The following is a 13,098-nucleotide window of genomic DNA, read 5'->3' on the forward strand; positions in this document are numbered from 1 at the left end:
GGCAGAGGGGATACCAAAAAAGTAGTACTAGGTACCAGATTCCAGGTCCTTTTTCGTAATGGAAATGCAAAAAGGTTGAGTCGAGCCGATACCACGCAGTGGAAACGGAGCATTAGTGGCAGGGTATCAAACTGACAGCAGACCCATCCAGGACTGAGACTGAGCAATACTGGAAGAGTATCTGGAGGAAGGAGGTGCCGCATTACAACAACGCAAAATGGCTGATAGACTTACAGGCAAAGCACAGCAACCTCCCAGAACAAGATGAATAGCAGACATCCAAACAAGAGTGTCCAAACCTAAGAGCTGGATAGCACTAGAGCCTGACATGATTCCTGCCTGCTGGCATAAGAAGCTGACCGCACTCCATGAACGCCCAGCAGCACAGATGAACCAGCTGCTGATGTTGGGAACCCAGAGTGGCTAACCCAAGGCTGGACAGTCCTCATCATGAAGGACCTCCAGAAGGAAATGGCATCAATCAACTACCGGTCTATAGGCATCAGAGCAGCTAAGATAAGTAGGCACATGAATCAATGCATGAGCAGAGCACTGAAAGGAATTGGCCATAGCCCCAGGGGAGCCAAGCACCAGCTACTGACTGATAGGGCAATCACCCAAGACTATAAGACCAGAAACACCAACCTGTGCACTGCCTGGATTGACTAGAAGAAAGCCTTTGACTCAGTGCCACATATGGATACTGGAGTACCTAAAGCTGTGTAACATCAACAGGACACTTCATCCCGAATTTGACAAGGCTATGGAAGACTACTCTGAAGGCCAACTCGAAGCCAGTTTGACATCAAATATGACATATACTGCCCCCCCACCCCCTGCTTTTTTATATAGGCCTAAACCCCCTCAGCCATATCATTACCAAGAGTGGCTTTGGGTACCAGTTCCGAAGTGGAACAACTATCAGCCACTTCCTCTACATGGATGACATCAAGCTGTATGCCAATAATGAGCATGACATTGACTGGGGTGGATAGCATCTGGAAGAGGGAAGGTGATCACAACTGAAGGGGTAGGTCTACCAGAAGACAACAGTGCAGATGTGCAGGACAGGCTGTGCAGTGTAGCACATCAGAGCAGGGTGTAAGATGCTGGCAGGTAAAGCATACATGGAACAGCATAACCAGTTAGCGGGTACAGTATACAGGAACATCTATACGGAGTATGAACTGGAGGTCCCATGATCAAGATTGGAGACTGGGAGACACCTCTGAAGGTGAATGAGAACAAAAGAGCCAAGATCCTGAGGGTCTTCCAGATCCAGACCAACAGCTGATGAACAGAGTTTGAATCCAGTTTTTAATTAAGTGCCTACTGTGTATTTTTTGTCTCTTGCTCCAGTTTCTCCTTTTTGTCTTTTGAAGCCCAACTTTCAATGTGATACAATCCACCATTGCAAAATGTACATTCTTGTAGTTTTTCCTTCTTTTTCTTTGGCAGTTTTTGTTCAGGAATTTATATTCTTATGTGTTAACTCACAGGCATCACGAGGGCCCTTGAATGAAGACAGCCTGTCCAAAATGGAGGACTGCGGTGATCTCCAAGGAACAGGAGCCCTGATCTTGTTGCTCCCTACCCTGTCTGTTCTCACCCAGGGTGAGCAGGACTTGCCTCTGTTGTCAGCCCTGCTTCAGCTCAAACAGCTCCAACAAGCCAGCTCTTGGTGTTCCCCAGTGCCACTCGTCATTCTGGTGCCAGGGCAAAACAGTGATACAGAGGATACACAAAAACTTGATGAAGGTATATTATTATTAATAAATTGTATGGTTACGTCTCTGTGGAAAAATGACTGAACTCTTCCTGTAATGATGTCTTGTCTTGTAGTTCTGATGCTGCACACACTGGTCAAGGAAGGGCTAATATCACAGTACACATTTCTCTTCATCCCAGAGACAACCAGTGACCTGCAGGCCTCCAAACAGGTACTACATGTTTACATACAGACACCATTAACACAAAGTTCACAGGCATAGACATTTACGTTCTTCTATTTTAAAGCAGTGTATGACTTCAATTGCAAATTTTTTTTTCAAATTTGTAAAACCTGATTGATAGCCTAATTATCACTAATCCATTAGTGTTTCTGTGCTTATGCACCTGAATCACTTCCCTCACAGTGAACAACTTCGAAGATGACTCCATCATACACACTGTCCGCTTGTTTACATAACAAACTAAAACATCACTCGGGCCTTTTCGGGAATTTTGTCGCAAAGTACATTGTCGGAATGGGAATTCCATGCAGCAGCAATTTTGCTGTCTCTTTGTGAGTGCTGAAGCCAAATGTGGCCTTTACCTCCATCCACAGACTATACTCATTCTTTAAAACAACCCTGGTGGACTGTATAATTATTATGTTGTCACAGTCTGGCTCGTTTTCTTCCTGAATCTGTTAGAAACCGCTTTTGCTTGGTTGCCATTCCCACAACAAAATTTCCAACAAGGCCCAAGTGACGTTTTCGTTTATGTGAACAAGCGGATGGTTTAGACACTCCAGTCCATTATCGGATTTCTTTTGGAGTACGTACATAGTGATGATGGAGTGAAACTTCCTGTTTTTGTCTTCTGCTCACATTTGACTACGTAACGTCCGTTTTCTACGATTTCAATTGTTTTTACACATGCGCAGATGTAAAAGAATGAAATAAATCAGATTAACCCGTATACATGGAGGAAAACATCAGAGTTTTGGGGAGAAATCCATGTGTGTTAATCTGATTTCTCATAATCAGATTACTGCTGTTTTCTGATTAAAATATATTAGATTATGCAGTTAACATGATCACTAATAATTTGATAACTCCATAATTCGACGTATCTGTGTGCATGTAAACAGGCTCAGTACTAGGTACATCTTGGATTTCTTGTTGAGTGTATTTAACTTGTAATGATTGTAATGCATTGGAATGGCTTATTTTCTTGTTTGCTCTACTTGTTTCCTGTTGTTTCCCTAGCTGAACCAGGCTCTGTGCTGGCTGCTGGCCCGTGCCCCACCACACTTCCCCCTCTCCTGTCAAACCCTGGTGCAGCTTATAGAGACCAGCTTGAGTACTGAGTTCACTTGTAGACTTTACTCCCACCGCCAGGAGCGGGCGGCTGCAGGTCTTCCTCCCCAGCACCCGGCCCCTGTCATCCAGCTCTTCAATGCTGTGCTGTCGTACGTTGCTGACACAGTTTCATCCCAGGAGCTGTCCAGACTGTCATGGCCTCCGTATGAGTTCTGCTTGCCTCACACCCGTGACTTTGTCCCTCATCTGGGCTGGAACTCTGTCCAGCATCATGCCTGGCTACGCAAAGCCATCCTTAGCCTGCAGCTGCCACAGTGGGAAGATTTCTGCCCTACAGGTCAGTGACTGGGATTGTTCAAAATGAGGTGGTTTTTAATTCAGATGTTTTCAAAATGAGTCCTAGACTTGAGAAGCAGAAAAAGTAACCTGTTTTTTCAATATCTGTTTCCATTGTGCTTTTTTGTCACTTTTTTTGTTTCAGTAAGAAATGTATTGATATCCGTGTATACATGATAGATTTCAGCTAATGCTCTGAGGGGGAAAAAGAAAAGAAAAAAAATCACACACATGCTGCATGACAGTATCTGTCAACATGATCCATTTCGTGCTGATCCAGAAGACAGTTAGAAAGTCATATTTTCATTTAGTTTCTAAATCCACCATATTTAACTACCACATTGACCTCAGTTTTGAGCATTGTACAATTTGGTATTTAAATTTGAAATTTATGTTTATTTGTTTCTTTTTCATTTAAGAGCTTTTTGTCTGTAGTTTGATAATAGTACTGCCAGTATTGATACTGAGATTGCATTCACTCCACCAAAAGTAACTAGAAAAATGAATCCTCATCCAGTTGCTCTCAAAAGCGAGAAGACCCTTCTGCAATTTTGAAATTATTTCAACTTTCCAAATGGCTCCTTTAGATGCAATACCATGAAATGTCATACAGTGAATATTCTTTGATGTATTTGCTCAAAACAAAACTATATGCAATGGAGTATATTTTACAGTGGAGTTTTTTGAAAACAGGACCACCGAAGTTGAGCGCAGCCTAAGAGAGCAGTCCCTCAAAATCTACACTGATTTTTCAGTATTTTGTGTGAGAACTTTTCTTCAGAACTGTTAATCATACTTGGTGTTTTTTCATGGTATGATTCAAATATGCTTGCCACTTCATAGAGTATGTATTCATTTTGGGTTTGGACACAAGATATTGAGTTATTTTTCTAAGCAGGTACAACAGTCTAAACAAGGGACAATAATTCTTCCTTCCTTTGTTTTGATCCATCTCTTCAGGCTCATGGTCTGAGCTTTGCTCCTCCATCTTTCGCTTCGCCACTCAGATCCAAGTTTCTCCCTGCAGTCAACCCCTCTTAATGTCACAGCTGGAAAATCTGCTGGAAAGGGCCAGGAAGAGGAGAACCACTGGATCCAAGCTAACCTTGGGCAACTGGACTGACAGAGATGAGAACATGTCTCCGGCCTTCGATCAGATCCCCTGGGATGATATACTAGTGATCTGCATTGACTACAAGCTAAAAGACTGGCAGATTCCTGAACCACCTGTCTGTGAAGGTGAGGACTTTCTCTGTTTTACAGTGAGAACAGGGGCACCATTATGCCAATGACTGGATATCATATGAATTCTTGTCTTCAGAAGTAGATGTAGAAGAACCAGCAAAATGTAATGTATAAAAATGTAAAATATAAAGTAAACTTTTTGTATTTGTATCTGAAGTATTCCAACGCATTAAATTCAGGCATTTCATTACTAACAGACTACAAAACAAAAAGGAAAAATGTCATAATTTATTATTGCAATTAATGTCATTGTAACAAATGGTTTAACATTTACATTAGGGGTGTAACGCTATAGAAACATTTCAGTTCAGTACGTTTTTAGCTTACCGGCCGATAGGCCGTACGCTATTGTCGTCATGCGACGTCTGTCGTCATCGTCGTCTGTTACAAAAATTTCAATCGTCTTCTTCTCCGAAACTACAATTCCGATTGACTTCAAACTTGGTATACAGCTTCTTTATGATGATGTCAACAAAAGTAAGTGAAATTATTTGGATCCAGATCTGATTCTGGATTTGGTGCTGCTTTGAAAAATTTCCCCATTATAAGAGATAGGAAGTGGATCGATGCAATAACTCAGTAAATATAAATGATATCAAGTGTAAATTTCTGCAGTACAGCCCTGATGGGGAGATGACCAAAACATAATGTCCACATGCTGATCAGGATCTTCTTCTGGATCCAGGAGCTTACGGAAAATTTAACATGGGCTCTTATGGGGAAAAAATTTCAATCGTCTTCTTCTCCGAAACTCCAGTTCTGATTGACTTCAAACTTGGTATACAGCTTCTGTATGTTGATGTCAACACAAGGTATTGAAATTATTTCCATCCGAATCTGATTCTGGATTTGGTGTGACTTTGAATAATTTCCCCATTATAAGAGATAGGAAGTGGATTGATCCAATAAATCAGTAAGTATCAATGATATCAAGTTGGAATTTGAATTTTTTACAGATCTCATTGGCATATGACCAAAACATGGGCTATTTCTGTAATATAATAAATACACATAACTGGGTGATAATAAATGGCATCTGGGTACATTTCCCAAAGCTTTTAATTTGGCTGGTAAGCTACAAGGCCATTGGTCCTATTTTTGGTACAGGGGTCTTCAGTTCGATACATTTTCGATATATTTTCGGTACAGTGAAGGGGAGGGTATGTGGGGGTGTGCTCTGTAACTACTGAAAACCAAAAGTGAAACGGTACAGTTTAAAGGAATGCATAAAATACCATTTTTAATTTTATAAGGATGAGGAAAACCAATTTAATCCAGGACAACAATGTCAGTGTTTAAAGAAAGAAATAGAACTGTATATTTTTGTGCTGTTCTGTTCAAACATGGCAAGAAAAGGAAATATAAAAGTGTCTTGTAAGTACTTTGAATGTTAAACATGTTTGAACTAAAAAAAAAAAGTGGCTATTGCCACAGTACTGTGGGACTAACTTTCTCATTTGTCTATTACCACAGAGCCAATCAGCCCTTGTTATATCCTGTTTAGACTGGTAACCTGTCACCCTGGTGCCACAGTGCTGTGGCAATGAGCATCACACATGCCATGGGCCTATCTGGGTACAGGAAAAGGCTAGGGTACCAGTTACAGGAGGCTACGTCCAGACGACAACGCTCGTGGTATTTTTAAAAAGTGAAAGTTTCACGCCCATAAATGTGTCCTTTCAAGAAATATCTACATCCAGGTGGAAACATGAAAACTGAGTTAAAACAGTGTAATACGTATGCCACACCTATATGTGGCGCTGTACACAAACACAGACAGAGACAAGAATACAGTGAGCCTGTGCAAGAGGTTACGTCTATGATGTTATTGTTTCTAAAAAGTGGTGTTTTGTTTATCCATATGCCAATGCAAGGGTGGCATTGTGGGATTTTTCCACTCTGGGACCCGTTCTCCAAAAATACTGGTTCAGGGCACCAACAATGCCGGTGTCATGTGGACGAAAGGTGGAAACGATATTAAACTTTTGCAGATTGACATAATTTGGTTGTTGTGTGTATGGGGCGTATACCCCATATATGACCACAGTACTGTGGCAAAAAGAGGACAATGAGTTCATGGAACAGCACAAATACTAACATTTGATTGGCTCTATGGCAATAGACAAACCAATATTTCATGCCACAGTACTGTGGCATGAAATATTGGTGCCAAAAAAAAAATATCTTTCCAATGTTTGTTTTTTTTTTTTTACTGATGCCAAAAAAGTTGAATTTGTTGCTGACACTGTTGGCATATTGCTGATGCAGTACTTTTTTAAACCTGATGCAAACTATCATAGACTGGTTTGAATAAATGGAGCTAAGCTTCTACACAGTACTAGACTGGCTATACTTGAAACTGACCCAGTTATTGAACTCAATTACATGTCTAAAAAGGACAGAAAACTGAGGCCATAGAAGTGAGAAAAATTCTGGTTTCAGGTTAGACCACTTGAATTATTACAGTTTCCCTCACCAACACCCATCTCTCCACTACACTCCCTACTCCTTTCCCTCCAGTCACAGACAGTACTTTTTTCACCAGTTTGTCCTGACATCTTGCATCCTTGTGTTTAATGCTGCCTCCTCACCAGACTGCAGCATTAGAAAACAGATTTCCTAATACCAACTGGTAAATCTTCTGCAGCCCCTTAATGAAGATCTGTAAGGACTTAAACCTCCATAGGAAACATACTTGAGTCAGTCCCTTTTCAAAGCATTCATCTGTATGATTGTTTTTGTATGAGCTCGAACCTTTGTGATCTGTAGACTGAAGATTTACTACAAAGGTTCACACAGCACAGTCCTTAAGCAGCTTCAGGACACACACCACCTGATTCAGCTGCCTTCCAGCCACACTGTTTCTTTCAATGTGTGACCCTTTGCTTACATTATCTTTATCAACGTGGCCCTCTCACCCTGGTCTAAAATAAATGACAAGTAATGCTATTTGTTCACAGGGACAGTAAATTTTAGTTTAATAGAACATAACACTTTTTTAAAATCTTGTTTAAAGATGCTGTGACAGAAGATGGAGCGATCCTGGTTTACTTTAACTCAAAGGCATTGACAGGATTCCAGCCACCTGAGGAATGGACCCAGGCCGTCAGACAAACTCACAGGGAAAAGTATCAGGAGAATAAGGGGTAAGACTGAGAAACCTACCCTTGAAACTTTTGGAAAAACTTTAGCACAAGACAGTTCATTGTGTCAAAATCCAACACTTATTATTGTGAGGAATTTATATAGTTCTCACATCTAAGGGTAACACAAGTGCATATATTCTGTACTTCAGTAGAAGTGCAGATTGTTGTGTATAAAACGACTGGAAAAAGCTGATGTACTGCAACAAAAGTGAAAAATACACAAGGATAAAAGTCAAAAATAGGATATTTCTACCCGCTGTTTTTTAGCAAAAGAGATTAAAAGCAAGTACAGATATTTGTGTTATAATGCAGGAGGTATTCAAAGATAGTCTGAAAATGAAATACAGAATCTTGAAAATCACACTGAAATACAACACCATTTTGTATTTATATTTGGGGTTTTTTCTCACGTCTCATAATTTTTTGCTGAACAATAAAAGACACCAGTCTTTGGCTTTTCTTGTTTTTTATTTTTGATATTCTAAAATGTATTTAAGTGCACACAATAGAATGTCATCCAAGTTGACCTGTGTTCAATCCCTCCCTCAGGGTCAGTGCAGCTGCTTGTGCCTCACCCAGCAGTTTGTCCCTCAGACAGAGGCTGTTCCAGAGTCCTGAGGGGCCTGTCAAGGCTCCTGAAGCCTCTTTGGTTATCAGTCACACTCCTACTGCACAAGAACTCCTGGCCCACAATGTTCTACAGAGCTTACAGAAGGAAAAGGCTGAAAGCAAAAGGTCAGCTGCAACACTGCTTACTTTTATACAATGTTTTTAATCAGCATTGTTGAAACAGAAGATGTATTTGATTTAAAAAAAAGAAATAGCATAATGAATCATCTTATAGTCATCTTGTACTGTTACTGTTAGTGTCATTAGATATTTATTCCTTTTCAAGTGACCTCAATGATGCAGTTTCTTCTAAACATGTGCAGGTAAATAAGGTATAAGACAATAGAAACACAATTTAATTGGAATGCACCAAATGTACAATTGTTTCCTAATATAGTATTTAAAAGTACATTTGGGCCAATAGCCTATGCTGATGCAGATGTTAATTTCTGTCTTTGAATGGTCCCATACAAGTTCATGAAAAAAATGTTTTTGGTTGTTCTGCTGCCTATTGACAGCAGAACAACTAAAGTGAGTGGCAGGCGGCCAATCACACACACACTGGTGCCGTTTCTCTGGTTCAAAACCAGATGTGGATGTGTTTTGTAAGAACAGGTGTGTTCTTACAAAACTCATTTTATACTCCAATACTACTATTGGCAGATATCAAATAATATTAGCCAATATATTGGTAATTCTTTGCAATTTAACCATAATAATTTAACCAGCAACACATCAATAATGAATGGAAATAAAATGTAGATTGTAATGGATATTTGTAAATCAAATTTGTCTTGAATTTGTAAATAATACAAATACAAATCATCAACATCGGCCAATCTTGAGCACCAAATAGAAAACTTAAATATAAAGAAATTATTTTTACCCCTTAAGCCTGAATTTACATACACATATATTAAAAAATGAATTATTTGTGTTTTCAAGCAGATGTTAAATAAAGTGAAGATTGTTAATTTGACCATAGCACATAAAATGGATGAAAATTTGGGTGTGATGCAATTCACAATACATACACTATCTCAGCTGATTTTGTAATGGAAAATGTTTGATGCAAATTTACAACAGTCAAGATTAAGGGGTTCACATGAAAGGATGTATTTGTTTTATTTTTTGATTTACTGTTAATAGTTTTCTATTATAATTTATACAAAATCTTCTAAACTTTATTGATTCTAAAATTATGTCATTTGAAACCTGTAGATTATGAGTCAGTACTTTTGCCTTATTTAAGTTTTTAACATTTATACAACATATAAAACAACAATAAAACCCTTTAAAATAACAACTCTTTTAATTTATTCTAAATTAATTATTACAACATAAATAGTGAATTGATAGACAGTTAAACAGATGAGCAAGGTCCATAGATAAAGTTAAACTGCTGAGCGCAAGACACTGCTGTGTGTATAAGATGTGATTTAAACCCCTATCTTGAGGTATAGAAGTGGCATTCCTGTTTTAGATATTATATTAAGATTTCTTTTTAAATTATTATCAAGCTGACATTCTAGTTGCCACTTCATTCAAAAAGTCAAGTTAATGTCACTGCGCCTGTTTACATGACCATAAAAATACCAAAACTAGGAGTAATCGGGTAATTGTATTTCTCAGATCTGCCATGTTTACATGCACTTCAGAAATGTGAAAATCAGAAACCCCAGTTTAGATGCTGCAGTCCATTATAGGATTTCTTTCGTAGTACGTATGTGCATAGTGATGATAGAATCAAACTTCCTGTTATTGTCTTCTGCTCACGTTTGACTACGTAACTTCTGTTTTCTCCAAGTTTCATTGTTTTTACACATGCGCAGATTAAAAGAATCAAATAAATCAGATTAACCTGTAAACTCGCAGGTAGACATCAGAGTATTGAGGACAAATCCAGGTGTGTTAATCTGATTTCTCATAATCAGATTACTGCTGTTATCTGATAAAACAGATCAGATTATACTGTTTACATGATCACTGGAATAATCTGATAATTCCGGATAATGATCGCAGTATTAGTGTGCATGTAAGCGGGCTCATTGATATTGGCGAACTGACTATCTATCAGTGTTTTCCTGCTCTAAACTGTTGTTACTGTTTTGGATTTAATACTTATTAGATTGGATGTAAGAGATCTTCAGTAAAGTCACTGTTTTTTATCTTTTTAATTTGTCAAAAGTAACCAGTACCTTTGCACTTTGTCAACAGGATTATGGAACAGTTTGAATGTTGGAGGGACGGTGATCCCTTGGACTACTTATATACACCTCTCTTTATTCCATCGTCCACTCTGCTGTCCACGCCCACAACCATGCTGCGTCCACCCACAGCCAAGACAAAAGATACAGTCCCAGAAGAGGTTAGACTTTTATCCTTCCTTTCCTTCCTGTTAGGTCTTCAGAAATTATGTTCCTTTAAAGGGACATCATTTGTTTTAGTGTTCAGAGACTGAAGTGGCAAAACTCCACACATTGTTCACTCTAGTATGAGTATAGATTCACATTCAGCTTGTTTTGTACAATCACTAGAATTGTCCTTCAGAACCCTTTTGACACCCCCCCCCCCCATTACACGTCGCTACACCAACAGGTCAGTTCCACAGGAAACACTGCAACGTTGAAAAATGAGCAACGAACAAGAGAAAAATCACCGAAAACAAAGACTTGGTGCCAAAAAGAAAAGCAACGTCAGTTATCTCGAATTATTTTGGCTATTAGAAGGATGATATTGAAACCTATGTTCTGTGTTGACAGTGTCTTGCACCTGTTGCCACAATGAGAGGAAACACAACTAATTTGTTTGACCATTTATGTCGGCACCACACAGCTATTATATCCTCCTGAGTATTTTTTTTCATATCTCAATATACATCGCAGGGTTAAAAAAAATCGCAGTGTCAGTTTTTTCCAATATCGTGCAGCCCTAATGAAGATACGCATGTGGTCTGTGCTTATAGTGAAGGAAACTCTGGTATGTGTGGACTTTTGCCAAATCTGATTTTGATTAGGTGAAGTGCACTGATTTTTTTCCCCTACATGTTTTAAATGTTGGGATGAAATTTGTCTGATTTCAGAATAGGCTTGATATACATGAATGAAAAGCTCTTAAAGTAATGGCATTATTTTTGCACAGTAAAATAAAAATTACACAGTATGAAGAAGTTTTTAAAAAGTTGTTTTTTATTTATTTATTTTTCATTCATTGGTACATTGGGACTACAGATTGCAGTATATCATGCATGTTTATTGTTAAACTTTCCAGGAGCTCTCAGAAAGTGCAGATTGGCCCCCGAGCCCGACTGAATCGATGGCGCAGCGATTGAAAAACCTTCAGCGTCAGATTACGGCGAGACAAGAAGAAGAACTGGCCTTCAGATTACAGCTCAATGGTCTACTGAACATTGTCGATGACTGAACAACCATCATCTAATACAAGCTATGCATCCTCTTTTTGATTCAGTTATCTTTGTCCCAGAGGTTTGAACTCATTAGATTTATTTTTAAGTACTAGGTTTGCAGTTACAAATTGTGAAAATCTGATGCTTTATCTTGATCTGATCTTGAAGACAACTTGTTTGCCTTGTTTGCCATGTCAAAATACTTTGCCCCCAGTAAGTGATAGCATTTATGTTTTACAAATACAAATAACTTTTGTACTGCTGAGTTATGAAATTGTCCAACAACCAAATAGAAAATAAAGGTGTTATTTTTCAGAAGCTGTCATGTATGTCATCTGTCAGTCTATGAAAATGTCAGTTTTTCTGCCTGAAGTCTTTTACAGTAACATTTCACTTGAAAAAGATTCAAGGGATATAGTTTATATTTTAAACTACACCAGTATGTTACACTGGTCTACAATATTTTTTTTTTTTTTTTTTTTAGAAATGATCTGCCTCAGAGATTAAATGTGCTAAATGTTGCGGATTTTAATATTAATTGGAAAACAAATGACAAAAGTGCTGATTTGGTGATGTTTTCAAGGTGTATAATAAAGTGTTATTACATATATATTGGTTTATGTACATTTGTACAATAGATTTATAAATCTTCCACTAGATAGAACCTGTAAAGTGAATGTGTTGTATTGTGTAGACAGTGTTTTGTAGTAGATCTGGTTGGTCTGAGACAAATATTCCTTTTGAGCACTGGAAAAAATCCAAATTGTACCAAGTGTATTTTTCCTCATTTCTAGTTAAATATCTCATCACACTTAAAATAAGACAATCACCTAAAGAGTAACTTTTCAGTGAGATATAAAAACTTATTTTCAGAAAATAGATTTTGAAAATCTTATTTCAAGAAATCTTACCAAGATAATTTTCACTTGTTCCATTGACAGATTTTTTTTTTGCTTGAATTCAGCAAAAAAAAGAATCTTGACTTGAGGAAAAAAAAAAATCTGCCACTGTAACAAGTGAACATTATCTTGGTAAGATTTCTTGAAATAAGATTTTCAAAATCTACTGTATAAAAATAAGTTGTTATATCTCACTGAAAAGTTGCTCTTTAGGTGATTATGTCTTATTTTAAGTGTGATGAGATATTTTGACAAGAAATGAGAAAAATACACTTGGTAAGATTTTGATTTTTGCAGTGAGTAAAACCCATTCTCATTAATTCTCGAATTTCCCGTTTTGACCCAAGACTATATCTTGGAAACTTTAGTCAACCAGCATTTTTGACTTGATTTTTCTTTATCAGTGACTCACTCGTGGTAAAAGTTTACTA

The 13,098-nt window shown here is 38.0% G+C and overlaps 1 protein-coding gene across 1 annotated transcript in view; it reads left to right on the plus strand.

Annotated features, from left to right (window-relative positions):
* The window catches only part of mcm3ap (minichromosome maintenance complex component 3 associated protein), a 36,566-nt gene extending 24,480 nt beyond the window's left edge, over positions 1-12,086 (plus strand). Inside the window, exons 23-30 of the mRNA XM_030157954.1 lie at positions 1,500-1,758; positions 1,843-1,940; positions 2,973-3,363; positions 4,323-4,601; positions 7,624-7,753; positions 8,303-8,488; positions 10,580-10,730; positions 11,633-12,086. Coding sequence (XP_030013814.1) covers positions 1,500-1,758; positions 1,843-1,940; positions 2,973-3,363; positions 4,323-4,601; positions 7,624-7,753; positions 8,303-8,488; positions 10,580-10,730; positions 11,633-11,785 — 1,647 coding nt within the window. The 3' untranslated portion in view covers positions 11,786-12,086. The remainder of the gene's footprint in view (positions 1-1,499; positions 1,759-1,842; positions 1,941-2,972; positions 3,364-4,322; positions 4,602-7,623; positions 7,754-8,302; positions 8,489-10,579; positions 10,731-11,632) is intronic.
* The last annotated feature ends 1,012 nt before the right edge of the window (positions 12,087-13,098 follow it).

The sequence above is a fragment of the Sphaeramia orbicularis genome, chromosome 16 (assembly GCF_902148855.1).
Source record: "Sphaeramia orbicularis chromosome 16, fSphaOr1.1, whole genome shotgun sequence".
Taxonomy (NCBI): Eukaryota; Metazoa; Chordata; class Actinopteri; order Kurtiformes; family Apogonidae; genus Sphaeramia; species Sphaeramia orbicularis.